Source organism: Carcharhinus amblyrhynchos, chromosome 2 (genome assembly GCF_965287045.1).
Source record: "Carcharhinus amblyrhynchos chromosome 2, sCarAmb.v2.hapA, whole genome shotgun sequence".
Taxonomy (NCBI): domain Eukaryota; kingdom Metazoa; phylum Chordata; class Chondrichthyes; order Carcharhiniformes; family Carcharhinidae; genus Carcharhinus; species Carcharhinus amblyrhynchos.
Window position 1 is genome coordinate 62,252,735 of NC_137325.1, and position 16,762 is coordinate 62,269,496.

Below are 16,762 nucleotides of genomic sequence, written 5' to 3' on the forward strand. Positions count from 1 at the left end.
AAACCACTCATTCTTTCCTGTTCCAGTCTCAATATATTTAATGTGACTATAATTCATTTTATTTCTTTCTCCATCATTCACTCTGTTTTTTTTCTGGTCAGAGATAAGCCGTTTGGCTCAATGTACACAGGGTCCCAGATGTGTCATTGCCATCACTGCAATGTTATCCACTTTACAGTAAATTGCAGTGCAGTATAGTGTGATCTGAGTGCTGAGCGTTTAAGTCTTACAAATGTCAGAAAATCCACCACTGTAGCAGTTTGAGACTCAACATTCCACAATATTACAACGTCCCCAAAAAACACCTTGATATGATGCCCAATTTTGCTTATTTCTAATGTTAAGTGTAATACTCGTGTTTACGAGCAGATCAGGCAACTTGCAATTTGCATTATTAATTTAAAATACAGTTTTGGAAGCAGAATTCATTTCCCTTTAGCGTACATTTTATTATTGTGAGGCATTTGGGTTTTAAACATGGCAGCTGTCTTTGTTACCTGCAGGCTGAACACAAATGAGCTAATTGTGGATATATTCAGAGCGTTTACTCCTTTCAACAAGAATGTGGTGCATTGAAATCATGGTGAAGCTTCATTTATACACCTCAGAGGTTTTAATCAAGTAATTGTTGATAAAATGGGTCCTTGTTTTAATCCACTAAAAACCCCATTCACTTGCACAGAGTTAAAATTGGCTCCAATGACTCCCATCACAGTTAACAGATTCCTAATTATTTCCATGGAATTTAGTTTAGTCTCAGTAAATTGTTGCATGATTTTTATATTGTGAGACCAACAAGGACCACATATAATAGGGAGGTATAATTACACACATGAAATAGTAAGTACATTTCAATAGAAAATGTACTGTGTTGCAATATACTTTTGAGGCATCCAAAAGACCTGGCAAAATGCTATACTAAAACAATCAGACAGCAATTCCTTGGGAATTCTGCAGTTCTTCCAATACAATTTCAGCAAAAGACTGAAAGGGCCCTGAGAAAAATGGAAGAATGTGTCTCTGCTCTTCCCAATTTGCCCGGTAGGTGGTGAAATATCTGCCCATCCTTTACAAGGCAGTTGTCATGAGATTGGAGCCACAGGCAGATCTCCCTGTGTCAGAGTTCTTGTGCCCATGTCTCAGTCAGAACCCGGCATATCTGCAGAGGGCGGATATAGACTCTGCTTCTGCTTGGATCTCCCAAGAAAAAGTGTGACATTTTATTTTGCTGCACTTTCCCCTTTGTATAGATAACAATGGGGATTTGGCAGGGAAGACTTGCCCACAAATCCCCACCCCCCCCCGCCCACAACTCCCTCCCCCACTCCACCCCACCATCCTTAACACATGCTGCCACTGTCTTTGTCAATTGCAGAAGGTACCAGAGTTTCTGGTTTAATAGGCAACCTACTTTGTCTATGCTAATTAGATAACAGCATTGATCCCACAAACTCCATCAGGGTTGACATGGGAGAATGTAGGTGTCTTTCAAGGAATTTAGGTCCCAATTTCTTTATACTTTGTTTTGAGAAAATGCTTTAAGCAATTTATTCACCAGGCAAACGAGCAGACAAGTTGAACAAAGTGGTAACAGATTGATTATGTATGCTATCATGTCCCCCTGGTCACTTGTTATGCGGCAGCACACTTGTGTAATATAGTAGGTACTCCAAGCATAACGTATTGTAAGAAACTTTGTGTCAGAGTTAGGCACAACAGTAAATTTTTTGAGAGTGGGGGCTAGGAGGAATTTGGAGGTGGTGAAGATCATGTGCCTGTTTCATTGTTGGGGATGTGTTGGTGTAGGTGTGTTGGAGATTTTTCAGAAATCAAAGTAAGTGGTGTTGCTAATGTAGAAAATTATGGACCTAGATTTTCAGGTGAACTTGGTAAACATGATTTGTGTACTTTTGCGCCTTCTAAGGTGCATACCGAACCCGTCTGTGCTCTGGATTTTTGTCTTTTCACACAGAGTGTTCACAGTGCATTTTGCAAGCCAATATGGAATGGTGAGGTGTGTGGGTGTGGTGGCAGGTAGGTTTGAAGGCTCACCTTGGTTCTCCAAGACAGCCACCCAGCTCTCAACAGCATTTAAAGGCTCTTTAAATCTTATCCCTCACCACATCCCCTCACCCCAGCAATCCCAATGTCACCCAAGCCATTCCATGCTTGTTCAGATGTTCCATGCCACTTTCATGTCCAGTATATCCTCCATAGCCACTCACCAAGTGTTTGAAAAGTACAGCGCTCAGGAACCATGCAATAACAATGGGATTAAAAACATTGTGGGAAAAATAAACCTCTAACAATCTAATAAAACTCTGGAGTCAAACAGACAAACATTGATACTACTCAGATCTACTCCAGTGTAAAGCAAATAGTAAACCTTTAAGTGCATAACATGTTTATAAACAAAAAAAACACATTTACGGAATACTGTGTTGTCACAGTCTCTTAAAAGTTTAAATTCTTCATGGATCAGTTGACCATCTGCTGAGCTGGTCATTATTAGCATTTGAAACTCAGCCAAGCATTTGTAATTACTACAGTCATAACAAAAGCTTTCAAATAGATTCCAGATATAGTGATAAGACAGAGTGATGTTCAATTTGCATTTCAAAAGCAAAGTGCCTGCCAATCAATGGAGTGGATCAGGTGCAGAGATTTTTTTCAATTTTCAGAACTTCCTTTTTAACAGCCACAGGCATCAGTCAATTTAAATCACAGCACAAAACAAAACTGCAGAGGTGGACAGGACATTTATTTTTGCATTTTGTTTTAATGCAATGGCACCTTTAACAAATGGAATAGTACTGTAACCCAAGACAGCAATTATACAATGCTGATTCCTATGATGAGTCACTGCATTAAAACACATCACATTACAATACAACATTAATAGTGACATTTGCAGATGTCAAAACATTTTATACTTTTCAGAATGTTTAGAATTCTTCAGCATTATGTGGTCAAGACCTCTCCAAGAAAGTACATTTTTATATGGGTTTACAAAACCCAAACCAACACATATAGAGTACAGAGGAAATTCAAATTTTCTTGTGATCCTTAAAATGGGGATGCCGATCTCGGAAGTGATATCTATACATTTTGCACCCAAAATCTTACCAACCCACTAAAAGGTGACACATATATGGTTTGGAGTTGGGAAGGCGCAAGAAAATTGTTTCTCCACCAAATGAAAACTAAGTTCTGTGATTCCCGATTTGATTCACCCCTCCATTGGGAGACAAAACTCTGGCTTAAAATTAAGCAAAAAGTCAAGCAAGTTGCCACAATTATGAATAGTCTGGTTAATCTTTAAAAAATGATAGAGCAGGGTGAGAAAATGATAATAGTAATTGATAATAGCATTGATGGTGAGAACTCAAGACAATAATTTCAGTTTTCCCAATGATTAGCCTGAAGAAGTTGTAACAGTGAATGCAGCCTGAAAACAAAGAGACACTTGAGACAGAACTGGGTGTCATCAGCATACAGTTGTTAATTAACTATGGATGATGTCACCAAGAGGGAGCGTGTATATGAGAAAGGGGAAGGTGCACAGGATAGATCTCTGAGGCATGCCATAGGTGATGATAGCCATGATGTGGAGATGCTGACATAGAACTGGAGTAGGCACAGTAAGAAGACTCACAACACAAGGTTAAAGTCCTGGACTTTAAGCTGGTATTGTGAGATTTCTTATCAGGTGACGATGTAAGGATGAGGAAAGAAGCTATTGCAAGCAAAACATGCACTGGCTATATTTGGAAAGATAATAATGAATCACGGGAAGGTAATCCCTCGAGGCTTGATAGCTGAGGTGAGACATTGAAGGACAATAGTGTGGTCACCACATTGAATACTTCAGATGGTTTAAAGATGATAGGCAGGAATAAAGCACTGTCAGAGTCATAGGGTGGGATTTTCTGGCCATGCTTGCCCCAAGCTGGAAAATCCCACCAGAGGTCAACGGACCTTTGCATGGTCCATGTCCTGGCCACTATGTTTCCTGTGGCAGGTGGGAAGGGAAAATTTCGCTCATTGCCTTATGGTGCAGTGGGTAGCGTCCCTGCCTCTGAGCCAGAATTTCTGGATTCGAGTTGCTCCCTAGGACTTGATGACCAAGAAATGTGCATTCATAATGTGGCCAAACAGGTTGAATATATCAACCTGCAAATCCTTTTAACATACCAATGGCTGGCGGTAGAGTTGAAGAGACTGCTGGTTAGCCAGTTTGATGTAGAGTGGCCCCTCTCAAGTTATAAGCCTTTGGCCACAGACTAGTGACATTCCAGAAATAACTAGCTGTGGAAACAGACAGAAGTCTGCCTTAGTGCACCTCTAGATGCAGAAAGAAAATTGAACTGGAGTCAGAGTCACAGAGTGGACATAATTTGTGACTTTGCCTTGAGCTATTTCAGTACTGTAGGAATGGTACAAATGGTAGAAGTCAAACTGAAGGAATTCAATCAGAAAAGTTAGAAGAAAAATCAGCACAGAACTGGGAAGCAATAATACATTCAGTGAACTTGGAGAGGGAAGGTAGGTTGAAAACAGGATAGTAATTGTTGGGAATGTGTGTGTGTTTTTGTGTAAGAATGATAATGGCAGTTTTGAGGGAAAGAGTTGCTGTGCCTGAGAAAATGAAGCATTAAAAGGTCCATATCAATGTAAATGAGTCAACATTAGAGAGTCAGACATAAACATAGGCTGCACAATTTCCAATACTGTGCAACTATTAAAAAGAAAATTGAATTACAAGGCAAAAAGCTGTAGAAGTTGGAAATTCAAAATAAAATAGATTATGATGGAAACATCCGGCAGTTCAGCCATCAGCCTTGGAAAGATCAGAATGTTACTGGTTCACAAATAGATCCTTGATCTGAACTTCACTAAGCAAGAAAATCAAATCATCAGGGCATTTGTAGAAAAGTTGAAACAGGTTATTTTCAAATTATAGAGTTCATTTGTAAATCTCATTTAGAATATTCTGAGCAGTTTTGGGCATTCTTTCTCCATGGCTGTTAATGAGCACAACATGTGGATTCTTTGAAACTTTGGGATTTAATTTATGATATGCAATTTACATATCTGAAATCTTTCACTGGATAATAAACAAAAAGAAATACAATTGAGTTATTTCCAATAGTAATGCTGCATGTGTTTTGGCTTGTGAGCACAGAAACCAATGAATTAGTAAAGGTCAGGTTCTTTAAGACTGAGAGGTGTCACCTCCCGCCCCCCAACCCAATCCCTCCCCCCCAACAAGGTTATTGGATGCAGAGAGAAGAAATGGTTATTGCTGCATTAACTAACTTCTTCCTGGAAAGAACTGGTTTAAATATCTGGTCAGGTGGCTGGTCTGGACAACTTTAGTTTTAACTCACTTCCTGGAGAGATACAGGATTATAAGAAGGAGCCAACCTGACTTATCAGCAAACGTGAGAAAGCACTCAATCAAATACAGAAATATCTGGATTATTTGAGGGGTTGGATTGAAATAAGCAAATGTACAATCATTGGGAAAGTGCCAATATATGTAATTTATGTCATTCCAGAGGGCATGTTACCTGAGAGGTTGAAACTATGATGCATAAATTACTGAAATCATAAGTACTGTGCACAGCAGCAATGGAACACATAGGAACTTAGGTTGTATACCCAAAGGAAGAGAGGGCAATACTTAAGGAAGTCATTGTGAGTTTGTACGAACTTTGATTTGGCCCTTCATCAAGTACTATGTTACCGTTCTAGTCAACATATCATACAAAGGGCATCCAGGTATTGGAAAGGGTGCAGTGAATGGCAACTAGATTGATGGTTGGGATTAAGTTTCTGAATCATGAAAAGAGACTGCAAAAATTTACATTGCTGCAGAAAACAATATTGGTTATATTATTGAAGCAGTCAAGATTCCCGAGGACACAGGCAGAATAGACATTAATATGCAGGTGAATTTCCTGATCTCTTTATATTTGCATGGGAGCATTGATGAAGATGAGGAATGAGAGCGGTGATGAATGATTGCTAAATCAGCAAATTGATATAGGTGAGATATCTCTGCTCAGTTTTTCTCAAGCTATACTTTAGATTAGCAGTAAGACCCTACTGTATTTAAAACTGCAAGTTGGTTAAACAGCCTAGTTTAACAGAAACTGCTTGCTAATGGCAGTTATCTGTCAATCAGTTGAAAGTAGTTACCTAAACAGAGGGCAATTACTGTTTGGGTGTGAGTCACCAGCCCACTATAAAAGCCCACCTTAGGACCTTTTGGATGATGTAGAAAACAGCAGCCAAGGGTCCCTAAGCTCAGAGACTGAAAAGGTACTACAAGAGCACTTGTATGCATTCTAATAAATAGCCTCCCCTGTTAATGACCCAGCAAATCCATTACTTTTTAGTTAGTGCTTCAAAGAATACTACGGGACAATATATAAATTAGATGCAAGTAATATTAAACAGAGTGTAGGAAGGTTTTAGTGGGGTTGCAATGCAGATTCATTAGGTCGCTGCCTGATGTAAGGAAATGCAAGTACCAAAAGATTTGAAAATGTAGTTGTTTTTTCAGTAAAACATGCAGGCCAGAATTCTCCAGCATTCATGCCCTGCTGCTGCTGCCAGTGAGAACGGAGAATTTGGCACTCTGCCAGATCTCAGTTCACTGCAGCTGGACTGGTGAATCCTAGCTGCGGGCAAGGTTGGAGAATCCAGCCCACAGTTTGCAGATTGATATAACTATTTAAATTCTCAAACAATGGGAACTGGGTAAATGAAAGCAAACTATTTCCAGTTTAGTGAAGGGTCTAGAATGAGGGAGCATAGACACAAGATTAAAGTTAAGAGGTGTAGGAGATTGAGAGAAAGCTCTTTATACTGAAAGTTTTGAGGATGACATACTCATTTTTAGGCTTTATAATGGGGCAAGAACTGTGACAACATTCAAGATTAAATTAAATAGTTGGATGAAAGAAAGAGAACAAAGGGTTAACAGAATGGGACAATAAATTTGATTTGGATGATTTGCTCACATGGAGGGTAAGGGGCTTGTTGGGTTGAATGGCCTGTTTCTATGTTACTTCTATAAAAACACATTTTCATGATCACAGTGAAGATTATCCCCTTTAATTACAATATATTGGTTTGAAATAAATGTTAACGTTACCAAATGTTATATCCAGCATGATGCTCAAAAAAGTAGAAATTAAGCTTTATGAAAACGATGAGCAGAAAAATTGTAAAATTAACTTTAATGGGCATTTTCATTTCCAGCACATTACTCTGAAGATACAGTTTTCCTTTTGTATGCCAGCTTGTCATGAAGCAGATGTTCATAAGAAAATTTGAGCCATAAAAACTTGCATATTGCACAACTTAATTCAAACGGATTCTATTTATTATGTTAGCTTAATAATTCTTTAACTCAAAAAAGCCTGCAGCGTTTCCATGAACATTATTCAATTGTAGTCAAAAGACATGAGGATAGATTTTGACTTTCACTGAACAGGTGGATTGGCCATTTGCTATACTTAATGCCTTTTTAAAATTACGTATCTTATATGCCCCACTACATAGCATTCTAACCTACTCCAAAATGATAGGATTCTTTCTTTACCTATGTTACAAAAGTGATTACTAATGCCTGAAGAGGGATTGTTTATTTCTCTTAGCATGTTTTTAATCAAACTATTGATACAAAAACATTCAACTACAATTGGTGTCACTGGATGTAAGTGATTCAAGCAAATTGTTACAGGCTGCTGTTTGTCCCCCTATGTCGTTAGCATTCATATGCCTAGCTCAGTTGTAGGCAATTCAAGTTATAAATAACATTTTTGTCTTTGTTTAGTCTATCATGAATGACAGGACTGTATGCTAGATGATGCTTATTAGGGTTTATTATACAATGTGTTTTCTCTAAGTCTAACCTAGAATTAAAATGTGATTTTATTTTGGCCAAATATGATTCCAACCGGAATGACTTGCCCTTCCTCAGCTGCTATCATAAATCAGTTGACTTAGCTATCTTATGGAAGCCAAAGCACTATGGTACCTTGTGTATCTCTATCTGGATAACAAAGAGCACATTTAACACCATTTTGTTACCCTAAGACATGTCAGCCTATCTTTTCATAGTTTATAGTGCTAGCTCATGGTGTCTCTCTTGATGTTTCATGTCATTTACTTTTTCTTGTGTAGTTACAATGCATGTGCTTTTGTTCTGTGTTCTTTTTCTTTTCTTTCTGGTTACCACTAATACTGTCGAAAAAGTTCTTTCAATAAGGGCACCTGTTGTCAGCTAACTTGAGAGTGTGTGTGTCTGATCTTGTTTTGAGCAATGTCATTACATTCTTGCTTAAAATTGTGGACATTATTAGCAATCATGGAATGTGGTGCCCATTATTGAAAGTTGTTCTGTATTTTCACCAATACAGAGGATGACAGTTAAGAAATGAGCCTGATTGCACGGTTCATTTGTTCTCCTTTGTAGAGCCAAGCCGGGGCACACTACAAAGGCACTAAACATGCCAAGAAGCTCAAAGCACTGGAGGCCATGAAAAATAAGCAGAAAACTGTTACCAAGGACAGCGTAAAGACCACCTTCACTTCCATCACAACCACCACCATCACTGCCAGCTCTGACAAAGCAGGTTAAGAGAAATCTTTGTTCTTTTTCATTTCTGTGCCTCTTGTCTTTTATTGCTTAGGCTTGGCAAAAAAGGATAATATCTATTTTTGTTCTAGGTTGTTGCAAAAATTAAATGTTTGATCAATCTATTGTCTGTTTAAAATCCTTCTATTGTTTTCATTTCCCAATATTTCTCTGTTTTTAGTGGAACGTGGTGATATCCTCTGTTAGTACTAATGTTCAGTAATTTTACTGACCTACTTGTACTATTGTATAAATAAGCGAGTGGTGTTTGTTGTGGGAGGACAGCTTTTTATGAGCTGTATGCAATGGACATGTAGTCTCCCAGTGTGGTAAGTGCTTGCTCTCTTTTTTAAATAGTTTTTTTCATCTAACCAATTGGCATCAGATGTACATTCCCATTTAGTCAAAACCTGGAAAAACAAGCATTATTTCATGTTGGCAAAGGGCATAATTACCTCTACAAGGTAAATTCTAAACTACAGATTTATTTAATAAAATATCAAAGTATAAAGCACAATACAGGTGAGCTAAATGTAAAATATTCTATTAAATTATAATGGCCAAGAAGTGACAGTTTGCAATATTAATAAAGGAACACAAAGTAAATGGGCTAAAGCCTCTGTCAAAACAGTTGTCATAGGAATACCTTACATGCATGCTAAGCTTTTCTATGCTATAATTATGATGAGTAATTTATAGGCTTATATTTAATTATACTGGCTATGCCATAATGTAGTTTTTAAAGGTATACAATTACCTTGCAAGCTAAGCATCCCCCTAAAGAAAAATAGCAACTGTTTGGAGAATCAGTATTAATTGTCAATAGAATTCAGTTTTTCTTTATAGTCAGATATCTAGTCCACTAGAGTTCTTTTTACTGAGGGAAACCTGCATTGGGTGATGGAATGCTAATAAACTCAACATCATTATTACTTCCACCCTCTGCAGAATATCTCTCAAGTACAAATGGATCTTTGATGGTAATAATAGTGAAATCCAAGCTCAGATCATTACAACTGAAAACGTAAATGAAAGTCAGCATTTGAAGAGAAAAGCGTTGTCATCTAATTAGAAAATAGTGATGGGCAGAAGTGAAATCAAAAGCCACATATATAATAAATATTTATATAAATCAACCACATTATTTAGAATCAAGATATAATGGACCAGTTTCAAAGCCTTGAGTTTGTGCAAAATTTTGGAATTGCTAAAAGGTTGTTCTAAAAATTGCATGAGAGGAAATGTCCAGTGCCATCAGAAATTTTACAAAATGGTGTTCCATTTATACACGGGAATTTCTAGCTTGCAATTGTATCTTTCAATATATATTTAAGTTGTTTTCCTTTACAATATATATTCAATTACTAGAAAATCAAATTGTCAGATAAATTGTGTGAGTATAAGGACGATATTTCTTTTTTTATGTCCTTTTTGTTCCCCATTCAGTCCATTCATTCTCTGTGTATGTTAACCATGTCATTCTTGCTTATGCTAATATCTGAGAATCAACTTTCTTGATTGCCATGATTCCGTTATGGTGCAACTATCTGAAACCTAGAAGCATGACAACATTATAATAATGACAATCTATCTTCAGACAGGTCATACATGACCTCATTTAAAATGATTTGTTTCTGTCTGGTTTTTGCAGCCCTAATGTAATAAATGGAAATTATTATCACATAATACACACTTTCACTCACTGAACATTTTGCACCATCAAGCCAAAGTTTTGCAGGTCCAGTCCTTGATTTTAAGTCCACATTCACTATCCTTGTGATTGCCAGTGGGGGTCAAGATCTGGAAGTTGCAGTTCTCTCTCTGTCCCTCACCGGCAATACCATCAGGTTAACACCCATAACTGGAGAGGAGTTTGGGGGGGGTGAAGGGGGAAGTGGGGGGGATGTTGAAAGGTTGGAGAGAGAGAGAGAGAGAGAAGGGACTGATGATCAGTGGGAAAGCTGACTCCAAAAGGGGATGGGAAGCCCCCGAGACCTCTACGGCAGTCTGGGGGGAAGGCTTACTGTGGTTTGAATCAGGCCGCCCTTTAGAGATAGCACCCCAATCTCTATGCAGCCAGGTTTTACTTTTACCTGTCCTGAATGGTGGTGAGAAACATGCTCCTTTGATTTTTTTCGGCGAAGTGTGTTAAGTTCTGGAGAGAAAACTGACAAGTTTCTCTGTAGAGAAACACACTGGTTTTCTCGCCAGAAACAACAGTTCGCCATTTTTAGTGAGATTCCCCCATAGTACTTTCACTGTTCTTTTTGATTTTCCTGCCTAACAATAAGTAAGCTCAAGGACTAGTGTGGACTTATGTTATTTCTAAGAATAAATGTGTTACATTTGATTGCTGAAAGTGTTTTTCTGTCTAGGGCTTCTGCTACTCTGTATTTAAAGTTCAAGATCTCCTCAATGTTTATCAGCATTGCAAATTTCTCCCTTATGCTGCAAATAATGCAGTTTTATATTTCACCTTCATAAATATCTGGATGTATCTTTTCCCCTGGATATTCCCTTCTTTCTAGACTGTCAGTACAGGTGTAAATATTCCACATGCATCACACTTTATTAAATGTATTAATATATAAATGTTGCCATTAAAATATGAAGGAAAATGACTAAATTCTAAATGAATTGTATAAATACTGAGGACCACCTTCAATTTCATCAAAGTACCATCATTACAAGCTCTGACATAACAGATTAACAGGTTTATTTGTATTGAGTTTTACATATGTATGTTAGGTCAGCAAAAAGGTTAATGGGGAAAGTATAATATTTATCTTGAAATTGGAATCCTCTATATTTTGAAACTAAAATTGTTGAATTCTGATACCCTGAACATTTTTGTTTATATTTCTTTCGCTCCAAGTACAAAAGTCAATTAATTCAGCCCAGGAAAACACCTTGAGGTTAACCAGCATATGATTTTTTTTGCTCTCTGCCACCATTGCGCCTTGAAGAGGATGCCTTCCTACTCCAGCCTTCATCATAGGCTTTATCTTATCCAACATTGTGGGATTGAGATGATCACTGGAAACCTCTGATCATGTCCACAGCTGGGATTCTCCAGTGCTGCTGCAGTGAACGGAGTTTAAGCTGAGCGCCAGGAGCAGCGGGGCAAGATTGAGCAAAATCGGAAAATCCTGTCTGATTTCTCTCATTCCCATTGCATTCTGATCTGTTTTTCTACACATGGGGCCTGATTTTAACATTTTGATTCTAAGTGCTGAATCTGGGTGCAATTCAAATCCAACTTGGAAATCTGCTTTCAGGTGTCCCCATACGCATTAAGCCTGTAAAAAAAAAAGGCGGGTCCGAATCACACTGTGGGTGGGCCTTAGCACACCTGGAACGATCGGAGCTCTGAACTGCGCATGTGCAGTTAGAAAAAAAAATGGAAAATCGTGCCGCTGTCATATCGCTCCCGGTCCGCAAAAGGTGTTTAAGGCGGCCTGAAAGTGATGAACCCCGCAGACATCACCCCCACCCCTACAACATAACCATCCCCCTTATCCACCCACCCCTACCACTACCCAGACCGATCGCAGCCCTCTGTCCCCTTTCCCCCCCACCGATTGCCCGCAGAGTGACAGCAGACCGCCCCCGGATCCATCTGGCCTCCCCCCCACCTCCCCCCAGCCCCGCGCCCCCCACCCCCCGCCACCAGTGATCCATCTGGCCACCCCCCAAGTATATTTCACATACTCACAGCGGACTATTTTGACAGTTTTATTAATTAAGTGCACGTGCACTAGTAAAGCTGTGGAATCCTTTCTCTCTGTTGCCTGTACTTGCAAAATTCACTGAGGGACATATCCAGGCCTTTACTGAAGTTGTGTAATGAAACATACAGGTGCGTATACAAATAACCGTTGTTTGATTCAACAACATTTGAAATTGTGTTTAGCAACAGCCAACTTGGAGTAAATTTTAAGAGCCGCATTTCCAAGTTTAGAAGATAATTCGGGAAATGGTAATAAAATAATTTCTACTTCTTCTGAACATGCTGGTGTAGGGGTAAAAAACAACATTCATGGCAAGTGAAATATAATCTAAGTAGCATTTATAACAGGAATGATCAGAATTAGAAATGTGATGGGATAGAATTAACCACCCCCCCCCCCCCCCCCCCCCCCCCCCCCCCCGAGAATGATCGGACCTCTCTCCTCCCTCACTCCGTCTGACCTGCCTTCCCCCCACCAGAAAATGATTGGGCCTCCCTTCTACCCTCACCCACAACCCATCAGACAATGATCTGTCCTCCTCCCAAGCCCTACCCTCCCACCTACTACCAGAAATACACCTGACCCGTCTCCATCTCCCTTCTCCCCACCAGAGAATGATCTGGCCTTCCGGTCCCCCCCACCACCACCGATCTGAATCAGAGAGCCGTTGGAAGCTCCGAACCTACCTCTTCAGCAGCTGCAGTGCCCAAAACAGACCTTTGTCGAGCCTGTCTGTTTCGTGCCAAATCTAGACGCGCGAATGCGATGGTAAAGGGAGAGGTTCTGGTAAAGTTGGACAGGCAGCCCATTAATTCAATTGAAATGCATGCAAATGCATTTAAATCGCTGTTGCACCTGTTTTGGGCGCGAATTGTATTGCAGCCATTCCCAGGCCTCGGTAAAATGGGCATCTACGTGGACGCGAGCACAGATCGGGTTAATAGCCTCATGCCCAATTTTACCATATTTTCACGCCCAGATGCAATGGTAAAATCGGGCCTATGATTTATAGTTTCATTATCAAACAGCACTAACAACACATCCTTCCAGTTACTATTTACCATCTCATCTCAGTCATATCAAAGGATTACTTTCATCTTTGCTCCATGCATCCTGGTCTGACTTGTACAATTCCACTAAGGGCACCATCATCTGTCTGTTCATCCAGGATTTTGCAGCTCCAGGGACCTGGGTTCAATTCCCGGCTTGGGTCACTGTCTATGTGGAGTTTGCACATTCTCCTCATGTCTGCATGGGTTTCCTCTGGGTGCTCCCACAGTCCAAAGATGTGTGGGTTATGTTGATTGGCCATGCTAAAATTGCTCCTTGGTGTCCTGAGATGTGTAGGTTAGAGTGATTAGTGGGTAAAATATGTAGGGATATGGGGGTAGGGCTTGGGTGGGATTGTGGTTGGGGCAGACTCAATGGGCCAAATGGCCTCTTTCTGTACTGTATGGTTTCTACGATTTCTATGATTTGGTATTTGGCATCTTTGAACAACTATGTGTTTGTTTGACTTTGTTGTTTACTAGGATTATTTTTGCTTTAAGTAACATTTGCTTCACACAAGGCAATAACCATCTCCAACAAAAGAAAATCTAACCATCTCCCTTTGTCATTTAATGACGTTTATATCACTGAATCCTCCACTATCAACATCCTAGAGGTTACCATTGACCAGAAATAGAAATAGACCAGCCATATAAATACTGTGGCTGCAAAGGCAGATTGGAAGCAAGAAATCCTGTAATGAATAATTTATCTCCTGACTCCTAAAAGCCTGTCCACCATCTATAAAGCACAAGTCAGGAATGTGATGAAATATTCTGCCATTTGCCAGGATTAGTGCAGCTCCAACAACACTCAAGAAGTTCAACACCATTTAGGACAAAGCAGCCCACTTGTTTGGAACCTCACCCACCACCTTCAATACCCATTCTTTCTACCACCAACACACAGTAGCAGCAGTGTGTACCATGTACAAGATCCACTGCAGTAACTAACCAAGACTCCTTTGACACACTTTCCAAACCCGCAAACTGTACCACTTAGAAACGGAAGGCAGTAATTGCACAGGAAGATCACAAATTGCAAGTTCGTCTCCAAGCTGCATATCATCCTGACTCAGAAATTTATCATCATTCCTTCATTGTCGCTGGGTCAAAATGCTGGAATTCCCTTCCTCACAGCACTATGGGTGTACCTACACCACATGGAGTGCAGCACTTCATGGTAGTGATGACTCACCATCACCTTGTTACAGGCAATTGGAGCTTGGCAATAAATGCTGGGGATGGCCACATCCCAAGAAAGAATAAATTAAAAAATAATTACCTAACCAGAACAAAAAGCTGTGCTGAATAAGTTGATGCCAATGGGTCTTCATTTCCAATCTTCCAGAACTTGGACACAGAATTTCATTTCGACAAAAAAAAGTGAAATTGTTCTAATGACTACTCATCAGAAATGTGTAGGACAGAATTTTCATGAACTCTGCAATGTCAGGTTCAGACTGAAAACAAATTGTGCATACCTCTCCAGAAACACAGCTGAGTTTTCACTCTAGACTTTCTGACATCAGTGCACAGAAAATCTGGGGACATAGAGTGCACTGTCACTCTGGTGGGGCAGGGTCTGGTAGTACAAACCAGGCTAGCTCCACAGGGATCAGGGCGCCATTTCTAAAGGGCTAGCCGATCTGCACTAAAAATAAACTTCCCCATTCCCCCATGGACATGATGAGTTTGCCCTAACAAGTGAGCTTCGGAATATTCACCTCCTCCCACTAAGCGAGCCTTGGGGCTTTCCCCTCCCCACATTAAGCAAGCAACAAGCCATAACGGGATTTGCACTCATGGCTAAATTGCAGCCATAATTCCATGTTTACCTCATCTTTATGTGACAGCCCTTCTTGCAACTGCCAATTTATTAAAACCTGATAATATAGTTTAGAGGCATGAAATGTCCTGTAACTCACTCTATGTAATGCTCTGATAACTAATCATCCCAGAGTTCACATGGATGGCCATTGGCTTTTCAAATGGTGGGAACTACTGGTTAGAATCTGGACTCAGAGGCCAAGCACAATTATTTTTATATTTGCATATATGGCTACATTTGCATTCCATAATTATAACCTGCCACCTCATTAACTTTTGTTACTTATGTAAATTCCTAGGTTATAACCTTCACTTGCTGTACAATGCATCCCCTGTCCAACAATCACCACTCCTAGCCTTCCAACACAAGTTTCTCTCTCCCTGCCTTAAATTTACTTGAATTTGTTTCATGGAGCTGGATTTTCAATGAGTCAGGGAGACTCCCTACTGGGGTGAAAGTGGCAGCTGGGATGAGATTCTGTGATTGCAAACCCCGTTACTGGACGTTCTGATTTTTATTAGAGCCCTTTGAAGGTGCAGTTTGGTTTGGGTTGCAAGCCTGCATCCTGCAATGGTTCCATTGCAGAATAGGCATGTCTTAGTCCTTCATAATCCTCATGGAATCAGACCAGCTTTACAAAAAGTCATGGTTCACCACCCCTCAGGGGATGTTGTGAGCTCTAGTCTGCATGAGGGAATCTTTTCAAAAGTAAGTTCCAAAGATGCTCCATACTTCCCCAGCACCAATATACTTTCTGCTCCCAAGACTCCTCATGCCAAGGTATGCAATCCCATCCTCTGCTGTGACCCATTTGGCCTCTTATGTTCCAATGCCACAGTATGCTTCCACCCAAACCTATGGTGCCTCATGCCCAGCGATGGCACTTGGGCACTTACATGCTTATTAACCCACAATACTCCATACCAAATCAATGAGCCCATAGTGACAACATGATGTGTCAAAAACAGGCTTTAAAAAGTCATATGTTGGTAACTTCTCACTCTCTTAAAAAAAAGCCTAGTTTTGCTACCGGTCAATAAAAGCGTCAATCATTTAGACACATTAAAACATCAATAACAGAAACTACAAGCACTTAAAACTATTTTGTGTAAATAAATCCTGTGAAATTGACAGAACACATCACAGAGCAGGAAGTGTCAATCAAGTAATGTTTTCCCTAGGGCTCAGCTGTTTTTAAAGTAAAGTTTATTTATTAGTCACAAGTAAGATTTACATTAACACTGCAATGAAATTATTGCAAAATTCCCCTAGTTGCCACACTCCAGCACCTGTTCAGGTCAATGCACCTAACCAGTACCTTTTTCAGAGTGTGGGAGGAAACCGGAGCAAACCCATGCAGATTCAGGAGAAGGTGCAAACTCCCCACAGACAGTGACCCAAGCCGGCAATCAAACTCAAGTTCCTGGGGCTGTGAGGCAGCAGTGCTAACCACTGTGCTACCGTGCCACCCTAACAGTTGAATGGATTTCTGAGCTCT

At 39.9% G+C, this 16,762-nt stretch overlaps 1 protein-coding gene across 6 annotated transcripts in view; it reads left to right on the forward strand.

Moving 5' to 3' along the window:
* The window catches only part of LOC145354925 (zinc finger protein 385D-like), a 553,654-nt gene that overhangs the window by 457,582 nt on the left and 79,310 nt on the right, over window positions 1-16,762 (forward strand). For all 6 annotated transcript variants that reach the window (XM_080206587.1, XM_080206578.1, XM_080206596.1 and 3 more), the window contains one exon: window positions 8,492-8,651. In XM_080206587.1, coding sequence (XP_080062713.1) covers window positions 8,492-8,651 — 160 coding nt within the window. The remainder of the gene's footprint in view (window positions 1-8,491; window positions 8,652-16,762) is intronic.